The 19950-nt window shown below is 35.5% G+C and overlaps 1 protein-coding gene across 5 annotated transcripts in view; it reads left to right on the top strand.

Annotated features, from left to right (window-relative positions):
* The window catches only part of akna (AT-hook transcription factor), a 68538-nt gene extending 49358 nt beyond the window's left edge, over nucleotides 1–19180 (top strand). For all 5 annotated transcript variants that reach the window (XM_088071139.1, XM_088071138.1, XM_088071141.1 and 2 more), the window contains one exon: nucleotides 18937–19180. In XM_088071139.1, the coding sequence (XP_087927265.1) occupies nucleotides 18937–19180 (244 nt within the window). The remainder of the gene's footprint in view (nucleotides 1–18936) is intronic.
* The last annotated feature ends 770 nt before the right edge of the window (nucleotides 19181–19950 follow it).

Raw genomic sequence — 19950 nt, 5'->3', positions numbered from 1 at the left:
CACCATTCTATGCTATGGCGTGTCTCTGCACACTATTTTATGCTGTTTTGAGGTGTTTTCAGCTGTTTTTGGGACATGTCATATTTTGACTTTTTTCCATACTATAGCCTTGCCTTTTCGCTCATTTTTTCAACATGCATTATTATGTTGTTTTTGGCTGTTTTTGCACCATTCTATGTTATGGCGTGTCTCTGCACACTATTTTATGCTGTTTTGAGGTGTTTTCAGCTGTTTTTGGGACATGTCATATTTTGACTTTTTCCATACTATAGCCTTGCCTTTTGGTCATTTTTCAACATGCATTATTATGTTGTTTTGGCCGTGTTTGCACCATTCTACGCTATGGCGTGTCTCTGCACACTATTTTATGCTGTTTTGAGGTGTTTTCAGCTGTTTTTGGGACATGTCATATTTTGACTTTTTTCCATACTATAGCCTTGCCTTTTCGCTCATTTTTTCAACTTGCATTATTATGTTGTTTTTGGCTGTTTTGCACCATTCTATGCTATAGTGTGTCTCTGCACACTATTTTATGCTGTTTTGAGGTGTTTTCAGCTGTTTTTGGGACATGTCATATTTTGACTTTTTCCATACTATAGCCTTGCCTTTTTGCTCATTTTTTCAACATGCATTATTATGTTGTTTTTGGCTGTTTTGCACCATTCTATGTTATGGCGTGTCTCTGCACACTATTTTATGCTGTTTTGAGGTGTTTTCAGCTGTTTTTGGGACATGTCATATTTTGACTTTTTTCCATACTATAGCCTTGCCTTTTTGGTCATTTTTTCAACATGCATTATTATGTTGTTTTTGGCTGTTTTTGCACCATTCTACGCTATGGCGTGTCTCTGCACACTATTTTATGCTGTTTTGAGGTGTTTTCAGCTGTTTTTGGGACATGTCATATTTTGACTTTTTTCCATACTATAGCCTTGCCTTTTTGGTCATTTTTTCAACATGCATTATTATGTTGTTTTTGGCTGTTTTTGCACCATTCTATGCTATGGTGTGTCTCTGCACACTATTTTAAGCTGTTTTGAGGTGTTTTCAGCTGTGTTTGGGACATGTCATATTTTGACTTTTTTCCATACTATAGCCTTGCCTTTTTGGTCATTTTTTCAACATGCATTATTATGTTGTTTTTGGCTGTTTTTGCACCATTCTATGTTATGGCGTGTCTTTGCACACTATTTTATGCTGTTTTGAGGTATTTTCAGCTGTTTTTGGGACATGTCATATTTTGACTTTTTTCCATACTATAGCCTTGCCTTTTTTCTCATTTTTTCAACATGCATTATTATGTTGTTTTTTGCTGTTTTGCACCGTTCTATGTTATGGCGTGTCTCTGCACACTATTTTATGCTGTTTTGAGGTGTTTTCAGCTGTTTTTGGGACATGTCATATTTTGACTTTTTTCCATACTATAGCCTTGCCTTTTCGCTCATTTTTTCAACATGCATTATTATGTTGTTTTTGGCTGTTTTTGCACCATTCTATGCTATGGTGTGTCTCTGCACACTATTTTAAGCTGTTTTGAGGTGTTTTCAGCTGTTTTTGGGACATGTCATATTTTGACTTTTTTCCATACTATAGCCTTGCCTTTTTGCTCATTTTTTCAACATGCATTATTATGTTGTTTTTGGCTGTTTTTGCACCATTCTATGTTATGGAGTGTCTCTGCACACTATTTTATGATGTTTTGAGGTGTTTTCAGCTGTTTTTGGGACATGTCATATTTTGACTTTTTTCCATACTATAGCCTTGCCTTTTTGGTCATTTTTCAACATGCATTATTATGTTGTTTTTGGCTGTTTTGCACCGTTCTATGCTATGGCGTGTCTCTGCACACTATTTTATGCTGTTTTGAGGTGTTTTCAGCTGTTTTTGGGACATGTCATATTTTGACTTTTTTCCATACTATAGCCTTGCCTTTTTGCTCATTTTTTCAACGTGCATTATTATGTTGTTTTTGGCTGTTTTGCACCATTCTATGCTATGGCGTGTCTCTGCACACTATTTTATGCTGTTTTGCGGTGTTTTCAGCTGTTTTTGGGACATGTCATATTTTGACTTTTTTTCCATACTATAGCCTTGCCTTTTTGGTCATTTTTTCAACATGCATTATTATGTTGTTTTTGGCTGTTTTTGCACCATTCTATGTTATGGCGTGTCTCTTCACACTATTTTATGCTGTTTTGAGGTGTTTTCAGCTGTTTTTGGGACATGTCATATTTTGACTTTTTTCCATACTATAGCCTTGCCTTTTTGGTCATTTTTCAACATGCATTATTATGTTGTTTTTGGCTGTTTTGCACCATTCTATGTTATGGCGTGTCTCTGCACACTATTTTATGCTGTTTTGAGGTGTTTTCAGCTGTTTTGGGACATGTCATATTTTGACTTTTTTCCATACTATAGCCTTGCCTTTTGGTCATTTTTTCAACGTGCATTATTATGTTGTTTTTGGCTGTTTTTGCACCGTTCTATGTTATGGCGTGTCTCTGCACACTATTTTATGCTGTTTTGAGGTGTTTTCAGCTGTTTTTGGGACATGTCATATTTTGACTTTTTTCCATACTATAGCCTTGCCTTTTGGTTATTTTTCAACATGCATTATTATGTTGTTTTTGGCTGTTTTGCACCATTCTATGCTATAGTGTGTCTCTGCACACTATTTTATGCTGTTTTGAGGTGTTTTCAGCTGTTTTTGGGACATGTCATATTTTGACTTTTTCCATACTATAGCCTTGCCTTTTGCTCATTTTTTCAACATGCATTATTATGTTGTTTTTGGCTGTTTTGCACCATTCTATGTTATGGCGTGTCTCTGCACACTATTTTATGCTGTTTTGAGGTGTTTTCAGCTGTTTTTGGGACATGTCATATTTTGACTTTTTCCATACTATAGCCTTGCCTTTTGGTCATTTTTTCAACATGCATTATTATGTTGTTTTTGGCTGTTTTGCACCATTCTATGCTATGGCGTGTCTCTGCACACTATTTTATGCTGTTTTGAGGTGTTTTCAGCTGTTTTTGGGACATGTCATATTTTGACTTTTTTCCATACTATAGCCTTGCCTTTTCGCTCATTTTTTCAACATGCATTATTATGTTGTTTTTGGCTGTTTTTGCACCATTCTACGCTATGGCGTGTCTCTGCACACTATTTTATGCTGTTTTGAGGTGTTTTCAGCTGTTTTTGGGACATGTCATATTTTGACTTTTTTCCATACTATAGCCTTGCCTTTTTGGTCATTTTTTCAACATGCATTATTATGTTGTTTTTGGCTGTTTTGCACCATTCTATGTTATGGCGTGTCTCTGCACACTATTTTATGCTGTTTTGAGGTGTTTTCAGCTGTTTTTGGGACATGTCATATTTTGACTTTTTCCATACTATAGCCTTGCCTTTTTGGTCATTTTTCAACATGCATTATTATGTTGTTTTTGGCTGTTTTGCACCATTCTATGTTATGGCGTGTCTCTGCACACTATTTTATGCTGTTTTGAGGTGTTTTCAGCTGTTTTTGGGACATGTCATATTTTGACTTTTTCCATACTATAGCCTTGCCTTTTTGGTCATTTTTCAACATGCATTATTATGTTGTTTTTGGCTGTTTTGCACCATTCTATGTTATGGCGTGTCTCTGCACACTATTTTATGCTGTTTTGAGGTGTTTTCAGCTGTTTTTGGGACATGTCATATTTTGACTTTTTTCCATACTATAGCCTTGCCTTTTTGCTCATTTTTTCAACGTGCATTATTATGTTGTTTTTGGCCGTTTTTGCACCATTCTATGCTATGGTGTGTCTCTGCACACTATTTTAAGCTGTTTTGTGCTGTTTTCAGCTGTTTTTGGGACATGTCATATTTTGACTTTTTTCCATACTATAGCCTTGCCTTTTTGGTCATTTTTTCAACATGCATTATTATGTTGTTTTTGGCTGTTTTTGCACCATTCTACGCTATGGCGTGTCTCTGCACACTATTTTATGCTGTTTTGAGGTGTTTTCAGCTGTTTTTGGGACATGTCATATTTTGACTTTTTTCCATACTATAGACTTGTCTGTTTGGTCATTTTTCAACATGCATTATTATGTTGTTTTTGGCTGTTTTGCACCATTCTATGTTATGGCGTGTCTCTGCACACTATTTTATGCTGTTTTGAGGTGTTTTCAGCTGTTTTTGGGACATGTCATATTTTGACTTTTTTCCATACTATAGCCTTGCCTTTTCGCTCATTTTTTCAACATGCATTATTATGTTGTTTTTGGCTGTTTTTGCACCATTCTATGCTATAGTGTGTCTCTGCACACTATTTTATGCTGTTTTGAGGTGTTTTCAGCTGTTTTTGGGACATGTCATATTTTGACTTTTTTCCATACTATAGCCTTGCCTTTTCGGTCATTTTTTCAACGTGCATTATTATGTTGTTTTTGGCTGGTTTTGCACCATTCTATGTTATGGCGTGTCTCTGCACACTATTTTATGCTGTTTTGAGGTGTTTTCAGCTGTTTTTGGGACATGTCATATTTTGACTTTTTTCCATACTATAGCCTTGCCTTTTTGGTCATTTTTTCAACATGCATTATTATGTTGTTTTTGGCCGTGTTTGCACCATTCTACGCTATGGCGTGTCTCTGCACACTATTTTATGCTGTTTTGAGGTGTTTTCAGCTGTTTTTGGGACATGTCATATTTTGACTTTTTTCCATACTATAGCCTTGCCTTTTCGCTCATTTTTTCAACATGCATTATTATGTTGTTTTTGGCTGGTTTTGCACCATTCTATGTTATGGCGTGTCTCTGCACACTATTTTATGCTGTTTTGAGGTGTTTTCAGCTGTTTTTGGGACATGTCATATTTTGACTTTTTTCCATACTATAGCCTTGCCTTTTTGGTCATTTTTTCAACATGCATTATTATGTTTTTTTGGGCTGTTTTTGCACCATTCTATGTTATGGCGTGTCTCTGCACACTATTTTATGCTGTTTTGAGGTGTTTTCAGCTGTTTTTGGGACATGTCATATTTTGACTTTTTTCCATACTATAGCCTTGCCTTTTGGTTATTTTTTCAACATGCATTATTATGTTGTTTTTGGCTGTTTTGCACCATTCTATGTTATGGCGTGTCTCTGCACACTATTTTATGCTGTTTTGAGGTGTTTTCAGCTGTTTTGGGACATGTCATATTTTGACTTTTTTCCATACTATAGCCTTGCCTTTTTGGTCATTTTTTCAACATGCATTATTATGTTGTTTTTGGCCGTGTTTGCACCATTCTACGCTATGGCGTGTCTCTGCACACTATTTTATGCTGTTTTGAGGTGTTTTCAGCTGTTTTTGGGACATGTCATATTTTGACTTTTTTCCATACTATAGCCTTGCCTTTTGGTCATTTTTCAACATGCATTATTATGTTGTTTTTGGCTGTTTTTGCACCATTCTATGCTATGGTGTGTCTCTGCACACTATTTTAAGCTGTTTTGAGGTGTTTTCAGCTGTTTTTGGGACATGTCATATTTTGACTTTTTTCCATACTATAGCCTTGCCTTTTTGGTCATTTTTTCAACATGCATTATTATGTTTTTTTTGGCTGCTTTTGCACCATTCTTTGTTATGGCGTGTCTCTGCACACTATTTTATGCTGTTTTGTGCTGTTTTCAGCTGTTTTTGGGACATGTCATATTTTGACTTTTTTCCATACTATAGCCTTGCCTTTTTGGTCATTTTTTCAACATGCATTATTATGTTGTTTTTGGCTGTTTTGCACCATTCTATGTTATGGCGTGTCTCTGCACACTATTTTATGCTGTTTTGAGGTGTTTTCAGCTGTTTTTGGGACATGTCATATTTTGACTTTTTTCCATACTATAGCCTTGCCTTTTTGGTCATTTTTTCAACATGCATTATTATGTTGTTTTTGGCTGGTTTTGCACCATTCTATGTTATGGCGTGTCTCTGCACACTATTTTATGCTGTTTTGAGGTGTTTTCAGCTGTTTTTGGGACATGTCATATTTTGACTTTTTTCCATGCTATAGCCTTGCCCTTTTGGTCATTTTTTCAACATGCATTATTTTGTTGTTTTTGGCCGTTTTTGCACCATTCTATGCTATGGTGTGTCTCTGCACACTATTTTAAGCTGTTTTGAGGTGTTTTCAGCTGTTTTTGGGACATGTCATATTTTGACTTTTTTCCATACTATAGCCTTGCCTTTTCGCTCATTTTTTCAACATGCATTATTATGTTGTTTTTGGCTGGTTTTGCACCATTCTATGTTATGGCGTGTCTCTGCACACTATTTTATGCTGTTTTGAGGTGTTTTCAGCTGTTTTTTGGGACATGTCATATTTTGACTTTTTCCATACTATAGCCTTGCCTTTTGGTCATTTTTTCAACATGCATTATTATGTTGTTTTTGGCTGGTTTTGCACCATTCTATGTTATGGCGTGTCTCTGCACACTATTTTATGCTGTTTTGAGGTGTTTTCAGCTGTTTTTGCGACATGTCATATTTTGACTTTTTTCCATACTATAGCCTTGCCTTTTTGGTCATTTTTTCAACATGCATTATTATGTGTTTTTTGGCTTCTTTTGCACCATTCTTTGTTATGGCGTGTCTCTGCACACTATTTTATGCTGTTTTGAGGTGTTTTCAGCTGTTTTTGGGACATGTCATATTTTGACTTTTTTCCATACTATAGCCTTGCCTTTTTGGTCATTTTTTCAACGTGCATTATTATGTTGTTTTCGGCTGTTTTTGCACCGTTCTATGTTATGGCATGTCTCTGCACACTATTTTATGCTGTTTTGAGGTGTTTTCAGCTGTTTTTGGGACATGTCATATTTTGACTTTTTTCCATACTATAGCCTTGCCTTTTTGCTCATTTTTTCAACGTGCATTATTATGTTGTTTTTGGCCGTTTTTGCACCATTCTATGCTATGGTGTGTCTCTGCACACTATTTTAAGCTGTTTTGAGGTGTTTTCAGCTGTTTTTGGGACATGTCATATTTTGACTTTTTTCCATACTATAGCCTTGCCTTTTTGGTCATTTTTCAACATGCATTATTATGTTGTTTTTGGCTGTTTTTGCACCATTCTATGTTATGGTGTGTCTCTGCACACTATTTTATGCTTTTTTGAGGTGTTTTCAGCTGTTTTGGGACATGTCATATTTTGACTTTTTTCCATACTATAGCCTTGCCTTTTTGGTCATTTTTTCAACATGCATTATTATGTTGTTTTTGGCTGTTTTTGCACCATTCTTTGTTATGGCGTGTCTCTGCACACTATTTTATGCTGTTTTGAGGTGTTTTCAGCTGTTTTTGGGACATGTCATATTTTGACTTTTTTCCATACTATAGCCTTGCCTTTTCGCTCATTTTTCAACATGCATTATTATGTTGTTTTTGGCTGTTTTGCACCATTCTATGATATGGTGTGTCTCTGCACACTATTTTATGCTGTTTTGTGCTGTTTTCAGCTGTTTTTGGGACATGTCATATTTTGACTTTTTTCCATACTATAGCCTTGCCTTTTTGCTCATTTTTTCACCATGCATTATTATGTTGTTTTTGGCTGGTTTTGCACCATTCTATGTTATGGCGTGTCTCTGCACACTATTTTATGCTGTTTTGAGGTGTTTTCAGCTGTTTTTGGGACATGTCATATTTTGACTTTTTTCCATACTATAGCCTTGCCTTTTTGGTCATTTTTTCAACATGCATTATTATGTTGTTTTTGGCTGTTTTTGCACCATTCTATGTTATGGCGTGTCTCTTCACACTATTTTATGCTGTTTTGAGGTGTTTTCAGCTGTTTTTGGGACATGTCATATTTTGACTTTTTTCCATACTATAGCCTTGCCTTTTTGGTCATTTTTTCAACATGCATTATTATGTTGTTTTTGGCTGTTTTGCACCATTCTATGTTATGGCGTGTCTCTGCACACTATTTTGTGCTGTTTTGAGGTGTTTTCAGCTGTTTTTGGGACATGTCATATTTTGACTTTTTCCATACTATAGCCTTGCCTTTTCGCTCATTTTTCAACATGCATTATTATGTTGTTTTTGGCCGTTTTTACACCATTCTATGTTATGGCGTGTCTCTGCACACTATTTTATGCTGTTTTGAGGTGTTTTCAGCTGTTTTTGGGACATGTCATATTTTGACTTTTTTCCATACTATAGCCTTGCCTTTTCGCTCATTTTTTCAACGTGCATTATTATGTTGTTTTTGGCCGTTTTTACACCATTCTATGTTATGGTGTGTCTCTGCACACTATTTTATGCTGTTTTGAGGTGTTTTCAGCTGTTTTTGGGACATGTCATATTTTGACTTTTTTCCATACTATAGCCTTGCCTTTTTGGTCATTTTTTCAACATGCATTATTATGTTGTTTTTGGCTGTTTTTGCACCATTCTATGTTATGGCGTGTCTCTTCACACTATTTTATGCTGTTTTGAGGTGTTTTCAGCTGTTTTTGGGACATGTCATATTTTGACTTTTTTCCATACTATAGCCTTGCCTTTTGGTCATTTTTCAACATGCATTATTATGTTGTTTTTGGCTGTTTTGCACCATTCTATGTTATGGCGTGTCTCTGCACACTATTTTATGCTGTTTTGAGGTGTTTTCAGCTGTTTTTGGGACATGTCATATTTTGACTTTTTTCCATACTATAGCCTTGCCTTTTTGGTCATTTTTCAACATGCATTATTATGTTGTTTTTGGCTGTTTTACACCATTCTCACGCTATGCGTGTCTCTGCACACTATTTTAATCTGTTTTGAGGTGTTTTCAGCTGTTTTTTGGACATGTCATATTTTGACTTTTTTTCCATACTATAGCCTTGCCTTTTTGGTCATTTTTTCAACATGCATTATTATGTGTTTTTTGGCTTCTTTTGCACCATTCTTTGTTAGGGCGTGTCTCTGCACACTATTTTATGCTGTTTTGAGGTGTTTTCAGCTGTTTTTGGGACATGTCATATTTTGACTTTTTTCCATACTATAGCCTTGCCTTTTTGGTCATTTTTCTACATGCATTATTATGTTGTTTTTGGCTGTTTTTGCAACATTCTACGTTATGGCGTGTCTCTGCACACTATTTTATGCTGTTTTGAGGTGTTTTCAGCTCTTTTTGGGACATGTCATATTTTGACTTTTTCCATACTATAGCCTTGCCTTTTTGGTCATTTTTCAACATGCATTATTATGTTGTTTTTTGGTTGTTTTGCACCATTCTACGCTATAGGCGTGTCTCTGCACACTATTTTATGCTGTTTTGAGGTGTTTTCAGCTGTTTTTGGGACATGTCATATTTTGACTTTTTTCCATACTATAGCCTTGCCTTTTTGGTCATTTTTTCAACATGCATTATTATGTTGTTTTTTGGCTGTTTTGCACCATTCTATGTTATGGCATGTCTCTGCACACTATTTTATGCTGTTTTGAGGTGTTTTCAGCTGTTTTTGGGACATGTCATATTTTGACTTTTTCCATACTATAGCCTTGCCTTTTTGGTCTTTTTTCAACATGCATTATTATGTTGTTTTTGGCTGTTTTGCACCATTCTACGCTATGGCGTGTCTCTGCACACTATTTTATGCTGTTTTGAGGTGTTTTCAGCTGTTTTTGGGACATGTCATATTTTGACTTTTTCCATACTATAGCCTTGCCTTTTTGGTCATTTTTCAACATGCATTATTATGTTGTTTTGGCTGTTTTGCACCATTCTGCGCTATGGCGTGTCTCTGCACACTATTTTATGCTGTTTTGAGGTGTTTTCAGCTGTTTTTGGGACATGTCATATTTTGACTTTTTCCATACTATAGCCTTGCCTTTTTGGTCATTTTTCAACATGCATTATTATGTTGTTTTTGGCTGTTTTTGCACCATTCTATGTTATGGCATGTCTCTCTGCACACTATTTTATGCTGTTTTGAGGTGTTTTCAGCTGTTTTTGGGACATGTCATATTTTGACTTTTTCCATACTATAGCCTTGCCTTTTTCACTCATTTTTCAACATGCATTATTATGTTGTTTTTGGCTGTTTTTGCACCATTCTATGCTATGGCGTGTCTCTGCACACTATTTTATGCTGTTTTGAGGTGTTTTCAGCTGTTTTTGGGACATGTCATATTTTGACTTTTTCCATACTATAGCCTTGCCTTTTGGTCATTTTTCAACATGCATTATTATGTTGTTTTTGGCTGTTTTGCACCATTCTATGCTATGGTGTGTCTCTGCACACTATTTTATGCTGTTTTGAGGTGTTTTCAGCTGTTTTTGGGACATGTCATATTTTGACTTTTTTCCATACTATAGCCTTGCCTTTTTGGTCATTTTTTCAACATGCATTATTATGTTGTTTTTGGCTGTTTTTGCACCATTCTATGTTATGGCATGTCTCTGCACACTATTTTATGCTGTTTTGAGGTGTTTTCAGCTGTTTTTGGGACATGTCATATTTTGACTTTTTTCCATACTATAGCCTTGCCTTTTTGTTCATTTTTTTAACATGCATTATTATGTTGTTTTTGGCTGTTTTGCACCATTCTATGCTATGGTGTGTCTCTGCACACTATTTTAAGCTGTTTTGTGCTGTTTTCAGCTGTTTTTGGGACATGTCATATTTTGACTTTTTTTCCATACTATAGCCTTGCCTTTTTGGTCATTTTTTCAACATGCATTATTATGTGTTTTTTGGCTTCTTTTGCACCATTCTTTGTTATGGCGTGTCTCTGCACACTATTTTATGCTGTTTTGAGGTGTTTTCAGCTGTTTTTGGGACATGTCATATTTTGACTTTTTTCCATACTATAGCCTTGCCTTTTTGCTCATTTTTTCAACATGCATTATTATGTTGTTTTTGGCCGTTTTTACATCATTCTATGTTATGGCGTGTCTCTGCACACTATTTTATGCTGTTTTGAGGTGTTTTCAGCTGTTTTTGGGACATGTCATATTTTGACTTTTTTCCATACTATAGCCTTGCCTTTTTGGTCTTTTTTTCAACATGCATTATTATGTTGTTTTTGGCTGTTTTTGCACCATTCTATGTTATGGCGTGTCTCTGCACACTATTTTGTGCTGTTTTGAGGTGTTTTCAGCTGTTTTTGGGACATGTCATATTTTGACTTTTTTCCATACTATAGCCTTGCCTTTTTGGTCATTTTTTCAACATGCATTATTATGTTGTTTTTGGCTGTTTTTGCACCATTCTACGCTATGGCGTGTCTCTGCACACTATTTTATGCTGTTTTGAGGTGTTTTCAGCTGTTTTTGGGACATGTCATATTTTGACTTTTTTCCATACTATAGCCTTGCCTTTTTGGTCATTTTTTCAACATGCATTATTATGTGTTTTTTGGCTGTTTTTGCACCATTCTACGCTATGGCGTGTCTCTGCACACTATTTTATGCTGTTTTGAGGTGTTTTCAGCTGTTTTTGGGACATGTCATATTTTGACTTTTTTCCATACTATAGCCTTGCCTTTTCGCTCATTTTTTCAACATGCATTATTATGTTGTTTTTGGCTGTTTTTGCACCATTCTATGTTATGGCATGTCTCTGCACACTATTTTATGCTGTTTTGAGGTGTTTTCAGCTGTTTTGGGACATGTCATATTTTGACTTTTTTCCATACTATAGCCTTGCCTTTTTGGTCATTTTTTCAACATGCATTATTATGTTGTTTTTGGCTGTTTTGCACCATTCTATGCTATGGCGTGTCTCTGCACACTATTTTATGCTGTTTTGAGGTGTTTTCAGCTGTTTTTGGGACATGTCATATTTTGACTTTTTTCCATACTATAGCCTTGCCTTTTTGGTCATTTTTTCAACATGCATTATTATGTTGTTTTTGGCTGTTTTTGCACCATTCTACGCTATGGCGTGTCTCTGCACACTATTTTATGCTGTTTTGAGGTGTTTTCAGCTGTTTTTGGGACATGTCATATTTTGACTTTTTTCCATACTATAGCCTTGCCTTTTTGCTCATTTTTTCAACATGCATTATTATGTTGTTTTTGGCTGTTTTTGCACCGTTCTATGTTATGGCGTGTCTCTGCACACTATTTTATGCTGTTTTGAGGTGTTTTCAGCTGTTTTTGGGACATGTCATATTTTGACTTTTTCCATACTATAGCCTTGCCTTTTGGTCATTTTTTCAACATGCATTATTATGTTGTTTTTGGCTGGTTTTGCACCATTCTATGTTATGGCATGTCTCTGCACACTATTTTATGCTGTTTTGAGGTGTTTTCAGCTGTTTTTGGGACATGTCATATTTTGACTTTTTTCCATACTATAGCCTTGCCTTTTGGTCATTTTTCAACATGCATTATTATGTTGTTTTTGGCTGTTTTGCACCATTCTATGTTATGGCGTGTCTCTGCACAGTATTTTATGCAGTTTTGAGGTGTTTTCAGCTGTTTTTGGGACATGTCATATTTTGACTTTTTTCCATACTATAGCCTTGCCTTTTCACTCATTTTTCAACATGCATTATTATGTTGTTTTTGGCTGTTTTGCACCATTCTATGTTATGGTGTGTCTCTGCACACTATTTTATGCTGTTTTGAGGTGTTTTCAGCTGTTTTTGGGACATGTCATATTTTGACTTTTTTCCATACTATAGCCTTGCCTTTTTGGTCTTTTTTTCAACATGCATTATTATGTTGTTTTTGGCTGTTTTTGCACCATTCTATGTTATGGCGTGTCTCTTCACACTATTTTATGCTGTTTTGAGGTGTTTTCAGCTGTTTTTGGGACATGTCATATTTTGACTTTTTTCCATACTATAGCCTTGCCTTTTTGGTCATTTTTCAACATGCATTATTATGTTGTTTTTGGCTGCTTTTGCACCATTCTATGTTATGGCGTGTCTCTGCACACTATTTTATGCTGTTTTGAGGTGTTTTCAGCTGTTTTTGGGACATGTCATATTTTGACTTTTTTCCATACTATAGCCTTGCCTTTTTGGTCATTTTTTCAACATGCATTATTATGTTGTTTTTGGCTGTTTTTGCACCATTCTATGTTATGGCGTGTCTCTGCACACTATTTTATGCTGTTTTGAGGTGTTTTCAGCTGTTTTTGGGACATGTCATATTTTGACTTTTTTCCATACTATAGCCTTGCCTTTTTGGTCTTTTTTTCAACATGCATTCTTATGTTTTTTTTTGCTGTTTTTGCACCATTCTACGCTATGGCGTGTCTCTGCACACTATTTTATGCTGTTTTGAGGTGTTTTCAGCTGTTTTTGGGACATGTCATATTTTGACTTTTTTCCATACTATAGCCTTGCCTTTTTGGTCATTTTTTCAACATGCATTATTATGTTGTTTTTGGCTGTTTTTGCACCATTCTATGTTATGGCGTGTCTCTGCACACTATTTTATGCTGTTTTGAGGTGTTTTCAGCTGTTTTTGGGACATGTCATATTTTGACTTTTTCCATACTATAGCCTTGCCTTTTTGGTCTTTTTTTCAACATGCATTATTATGTTGTTTTTGGCTGTTTTTGCACCATTCTACGCTATGGCGTGTCTCTGCACACTATTTTATGCTGTTTTGAGGTGTTTTCAGCTGTTTTTGGGACATGTCATATTTTGACTTTTTTCCATACTATAGCCTTGCCTTTTTGGTCATTTTTTCAACATGCATTATTATGTTGTTTTTGGCTGTTTTTGCACCATTCTACGCTATGGCGTGTCTCTGCACACTATTTTATGCTGTTTTGAGGTGTTTTCAGCTGTTTTTGGGACATGTCATATTTTGACTTTTTTCCATACTATAGCCTTGCCTTTTTGGTCATTTTTTCAACGTGCATTATTATGTTGTTTTTGGCTGTTTTTGCACCATTCTACGCTATGGCGTGTCTCTGCACACTATTTTATGCTGTTTTGAGGTGTTTTCAGCTGTTTTTGGGACATGTCATATTTTGACTTTTTTCCATACTATAGCCTTGCCTTTTCACTCATTTTTTCAACATGCATTATTATGTTGTTTTTGGCCGTTTTTGCACCATTCTATGCCATGGCGTGTCTCTGCACACTATTTTATGCTGTTTTGAGGTGTTTTCAGCTGTTTTTGGGACATGTCATATTTTGACTTTTTTCCATACTATAGCCTTGCCTTTTTGGTCATTTTTTCAACATGCATTATTATGTTGTTTTAGGCCATTTTTGCACCATTCTATGCTATGGTGTGTCTCTGCACACTATTTTATGCTGTTTTGAGGTGTTTTCAGCTGTTTTTGGGACATGTCATATTTTGACTTTTTTCCATACTATAGCCTTGCCTTTTTGGTCATTTTTTCAACATGCATTATTATGTTGTTTTTGGCTGTTTTTGCACCATTCTATGTTATGGCATGTCTCTGCACACTATTTTATGCTGTTTTGAGGTGTTTTCAGCTGTTTTTGGGACATGTCATATTTTGACTTTTTTCCATACTATAGCCTTGCCTTTTCGCTCATTTTTTCACCATGCATTGTTGTGTTGCTTTTGGCTTTTTTTTGCACCATTCTACGCTATGGCGTGTCTCTGCACACTATTTTATGCTGTTTTGAGGTGTTTTCAGCTGTTTTTGGGACATGTCATATTTTGACTTTTTTCCATACTATAGCCTTGCCTTTTTGGTCATTTTTTCAACGTGCATTATTATGTTGTTTTTGGCTGTTTTTGCACCATTCTACGCTATGGCGTGTCTCTGCACACTATTTTATGCTGTTTTGAGGTGTTTTCAGCTGTTTTTGGGACATGTCATATTTTGACTTTTTTCCATACTATAGCCTTGCCTTTTCACTCATTTTTTCAACATGCATTATTATGTTGTTTTTGGCTGTTTTGCACCATTCTATGTTATGGCATGTCTCTGCACACTATTTTATGCTGTTTTGAGGTGTTTTCAGCTGTTTTTGGGACATGTCATATTTTGACTTTTTTCCATACTATAGCCTTGCCTTTTTGGTCTTTTTTCAACATGCATTATTATGTTGTTTTTGGCTGTTTTTGCACCATTCTATGTTATGGCGTGTCTCTGCACACTATTTTGTGCTGTTTTGAGGTGTTTTCAGCTGTTTTTGGGACATGTCATATTTTGACTTTTTTCCATACTATAGCCTTGCCTTTTCGGTCATTTTTTCAACATGCATTATTATGTTGTTTTTGGCTGTTTTTGCACCATTCTATGTTATGGCGTGTCTCTGCACACTATTTTATGCTGTTTTGAGGTGTTTTCAGCTGTTTTTGGGACATGTCATATTTTGACTTTTTTCCATACTATAGCCTTGCCTTTTTGGTCATTTTTTCAACATGCATTATTATGTTGTTTTTGGCTGTTTTTGCACCATTCTGCGCTAAGGCGTGTCTCTGCACACTATTTTATGCTGTTTTGAGGTGTTTTCAGCTGTTTTTGGGACATGTCATATTTTGACTTTTTTCCATACTATAGCCTTGCCTTTTGGTCATTTTTTTTTCAACATGCATTATTATGTTGTTTTTGGCTGTTTTGCACCATTCTATGTTATGGCGTGTCTCTGCACACTATTTTATGCTGTTTTGAGGTGTTTTCAGCTGTTTTTGGGACATGTCATATTTTGACTTTTTCCATACTATAGCCTTGCCTTTTTGCTCATTTTTCAACATGCATTATTATGTTGTTTTTGGCTGTTTTTGCACCATTCTATGTTATGGAGTGTCTCTGCACACTATTTTATGATGTTTTGAGGTGTTTTCAGCTGTTTTTGGGACATGTCATATTTTGACTTTTTTCCATACTATAGCCTTGCCTTTTTGGTCATTTTTTCAACGTGCATTATTATGTTGTTTTTGGTTGTTTTTGCACCATTCTGCGCTAAGGCGTGTCTCTGCACACTATTTTATGCTGTTTTGAGGTGTTGTCAGCTGTTTTTGGGACATGTCATATTTTGACTTTTTTCCATACTATAGCCTTGCCTTTTCGCTCATTTTTTCAACATGCATTATTATGTTGTTTTTGGCTGTTTTTGCACCATTCTATGTTATGGCATGTCTCTGCACACTATTTTATGCTGTTTTGAGGTGTTTTCAGCTGTTTTTGGGACATGTCATATTTTGACTTTTTTCCATACTATAGCCTTGCCTTTTTGGTCATTTTTTCAACATGCATTATTATGTTGTTTTTGGCTGTTTTTGCACCATTCTACGCTATGGCGTGTCTCTGCACACTATTTTATGCTGTTTTGAGGTGTTTTCAGCTGTTTTTGGGACATGTCATATTTTGACTTTTTTCCATACTATAGCCTTGCCTTTTGGTCATTTTTCAACGTGCATTATTATGTTGTTTTTGGCTGTTTTTGCACCATTCTATGTTATGGCGTGTCTCTGCACACTATGTTATGCTGTTTTGAGGTGTTTACAGCTGTTTTTGGGACATGTCATATTTTGACTTTTTTCCATACTATAGCCTTGCCTTTTTGGTCATTTTTTCAACATGCATTATTATGTTGTTTTTGGCTGTTTTTGCACCATTCTATGTTATGGCATGTCTCTGCACACTATTTTATGCTGTTTTGAGGTGTTTTCAGCTGTTTTTGCGACATGTCATATTTTGACTTTTTTCCATACTATAGCCTTGCCTTTTTGGTCATTTTTTCAACATGCATTATTATGTTGTTTTTGGCTGTTTTTGCACCATTCTATGTTATGGCGTGTCTCTGCACACTATTTTATGCTGTTTTGAGGTGTTTTCAGCTGTTTTTGGGACATGTCATATTTTGACTTTTTTCCATACTATAGCCTTGCCTTTTCGCTCATTTTTTCAACATGCATTATTATGTTGTTTTTTGGCTGTTTTTGCACCATTCTGTGTTATGTTGTGTTCCTGCACACTATTTTAAGCTGTTTTGAGGTGTTTTCAGCTGTTTTTGGGACATGTCATATTTTGACTTTTTTCCATACTATAGCCTTGCCTTTTGGTCATTTTTTCAACATGCATTATTATGTTGTTTTGGCTGTTTTTGCACCATTCTGCGCTATGGCGTGTCTCTGCACACTATTTTATGCTGTTTTGAGGTGTTTTCAGCTGTTTTTGGGACATGTCATATTTTGACTTTTTTCCATACTATAGCCTTGCCTTTTCGCTCATTTTTTCAACATGCATTATTATGTTGTTTTTGGCTGTTTTGCACCATTCTATGTTATGTCGTGTCTCTGCACACTATTTTGTGCTGTTTTGAGGTGTTTTCAGCTGTTTTTGGGACATGTCATATTTTGACTTTTTTCCATACTATAGCCTTGCCTTTTCGCTCATTTTTTCAACATGCATTATTATGTTGTTTTTGGCTGTTTTTGCACCATTCTACGCTATGGCGTGTCTCTGCACACTATTTTATGCTGTTTTGAGGTGTTTTCAGTTGTGTTTGGGACATGTCATATTTTGACTTTTTTCCATACTATAGCCTTGCCTTTTCGCTCATTTTTTCAACATGCATTATTATGTTGTTTTTGGCTGTTTTTGCACCATTCTATGTTATGGTGTGTCTCTGCACACTATTTTATGCTGTTTTGAGGTGTTTTCAGCTGTTTTTGGGACATGTCATATTTTGACTTTTTTCCATACTATAGCCTTGCCTTTTCGCTCATTTTTTCAACATGCATTATTATGTTGTTTTTGGCCGTTTTTGCACCATTCTATGTTATGTCGTGTCTCTGCACACTATTTTATGCTGTTTTGAGGTGTTTTCAGCTGTTTTTGGGACATGTCATATTTTGACTTTTTTCCATACTATAGCCTTGCCTTTTCGCTCATTTTTTCAACATGCATTATTATGTTGTTTTTGGCTGTTTTTGCACCATTCTACGCTATGGCGTGTCTCTGCACACTATTTTATGCTGTTTTGAGGTGTTTTCAGTTGTGTTTGGGACATGTCATATTTTGACTTTTTTCCATACTATAGCCTTGCCTTTTCGCTCATTTTTTCAACATGCATTATTATGTTGTTTTTGGCTGTTTTTGCACCGTTCTATGTTATGGCATGTCTCTGTACACTATTTTATGCTATTTTGAGGTATTTTCAGCTGTTTTTGGGACATGTCATATTTTGACTTTTTTCCATACTATAGCCTTGCCTTTTCGCTCATTTTTTCAACATGCATTATTATGTTGTTTTTGGCTGTTTTTGCACCATTCTATGTTATGGCGTGTCTCTGCACACTATTTTGTGCTGTTTTGAGGTGTTTTCAGCTGTTTTTGGGACATGTCATATATTGACTTTTTTTTCAACTTGCATTATTATGGTGCATTTTTGGCGACCTACTATACCATGACTTTTTATCACATTTTGAACTCTATACTGTACTATAATGTTTGTGTTACATTTTAGACAATATACTTTACTATGATTTTTTTAATTAGATTTTGGACAACATACTGTTCTATGACTTTTTTTTTTGTTTTTTTTGCATTTTTGACAACACGCTAAACTATAATGTTCACAGTAATATTATGACATTTTTCATGTTTTACAACTTACCATAACATGCCGTTTTTATCACAGTTTTGGCAACATACTGTACTAAGACATTCTTTATCATATTTTTGAATTTGTACTATAGTATGTTATTTTCATGGTAAAATGTACTTTTCATGATATTTTGTTTTCCATGCTACAATGATCATTTCATGATATTTTTGACATACTAGGTTGTTACTCTTTGTTATGGTTTTCTGGTTTTATACATGACCTTTTGTATTACCCATTTTAAGTTTTATCATATTATATATGTAAAAATGTGTACATACCACTGACTGTCCAACAATGGCACGCATCAAGGAGCTCTGTCCAGCTGAAAAAAAATAAATTCTGATTATTGAAATGGTTTGAGATGGTTCTTGGATAATGTGAAATGCTTTTTTTTTTCAACCTTACCTTACTTCAGGTTGTTCCCATCACCCCTCTACGTGTCTCCTGGCAACAGCACTGGTACATCCCCAGGGGTCAGCGGCCACTGGAAGGTGAGGGGCAGGACAAGACGCTCCCTGTCCACTGAAAGGCTGTACTCCGTGGACACGTCTCTGAACCGAGCCATCAGAGCTGCGCAGGACATGAAACACACTTCTGGACACATGGCTCGATCACTGGCTGATGGACTGCAGAACCATCAGCTCCTGACTCAGACCTGAACTCAGCTCACGCAGTGAAAACTGAGCACCATGAACCTCTCACTGAGGCTGTCATCATTACCAGGAGCTGAAGGCAGTGAGCGCAGGACCAAGTGAATAAAAAATCTAAAATCATGCTGTTTGTAACTTTTTTTTTTTTGGTAAAAACTGATTAAAAAATGTAATTTATGGCAACATTTAAATTCTCAGGTTGTTAAACATGATTTTTTTTCTCTGGCAGTCACAAAAATAATTTCAACAGATGTGCTGACATACATTGAAACGGTATACTTTTTGAAATGATGTAGTTCTGTAGATCAGTTTTTAAATTTTCAAACAGTAGAAATTAGTCACTTCTCTATTATTTTTAGTCATATGCTCATTTTTTAAAGCTATTTATTGATCATGTGACTGAAAATTATATTTTTTTGTTTACCTTTCCTGGTTTTTAGAAGTTCAGTGATATTTTAGTTGTTGTGTATGTTTTTTCTTGTTGATACAATAGAACGCTGTGCTGTAAATGAAATTCAGGTGCTCATTGCCTCTGCTGTGCTGGAGTTAGTTCTCTGTGATCATAAAAGAGACACCACCGATCTATTTTGTAAATAGTCAACAGCTTATTGTCATCTGGATCTGAGATGCTGGATATCCTAAAAATAAGTCAGCTTCTACGTTTTTTTAAGTTATTATGTATGTTTTGTCTACACATTTTACATTTTGAGGAGTTTTAGAATTAATTTTTGTATAGAATTTTATCCATCCATCCATCCATTTTCTTCCGCTTATCCGGG

The sequence above is a fragment of the Plectropomus leopardus genome, chromosome 20, assembly GCF_026936395.1.
Source record: "Plectropomus leopardus strain MGB_pleo_1.0 chromosome 20, ASM2693639v1, whole genome shotgun sequence".
Taxonomy (NCBI): Eukaryota; Metazoa; Chordata; class Actinopteri; order Perciformes; family Serranidae; genus Plectropomus; species Plectropomus leopardus.
The sequence above is the reverse complement of the archived record's forward strand: the minus strand, read 5'-3'. Positions and strand labels throughout refer to the sequence as shown.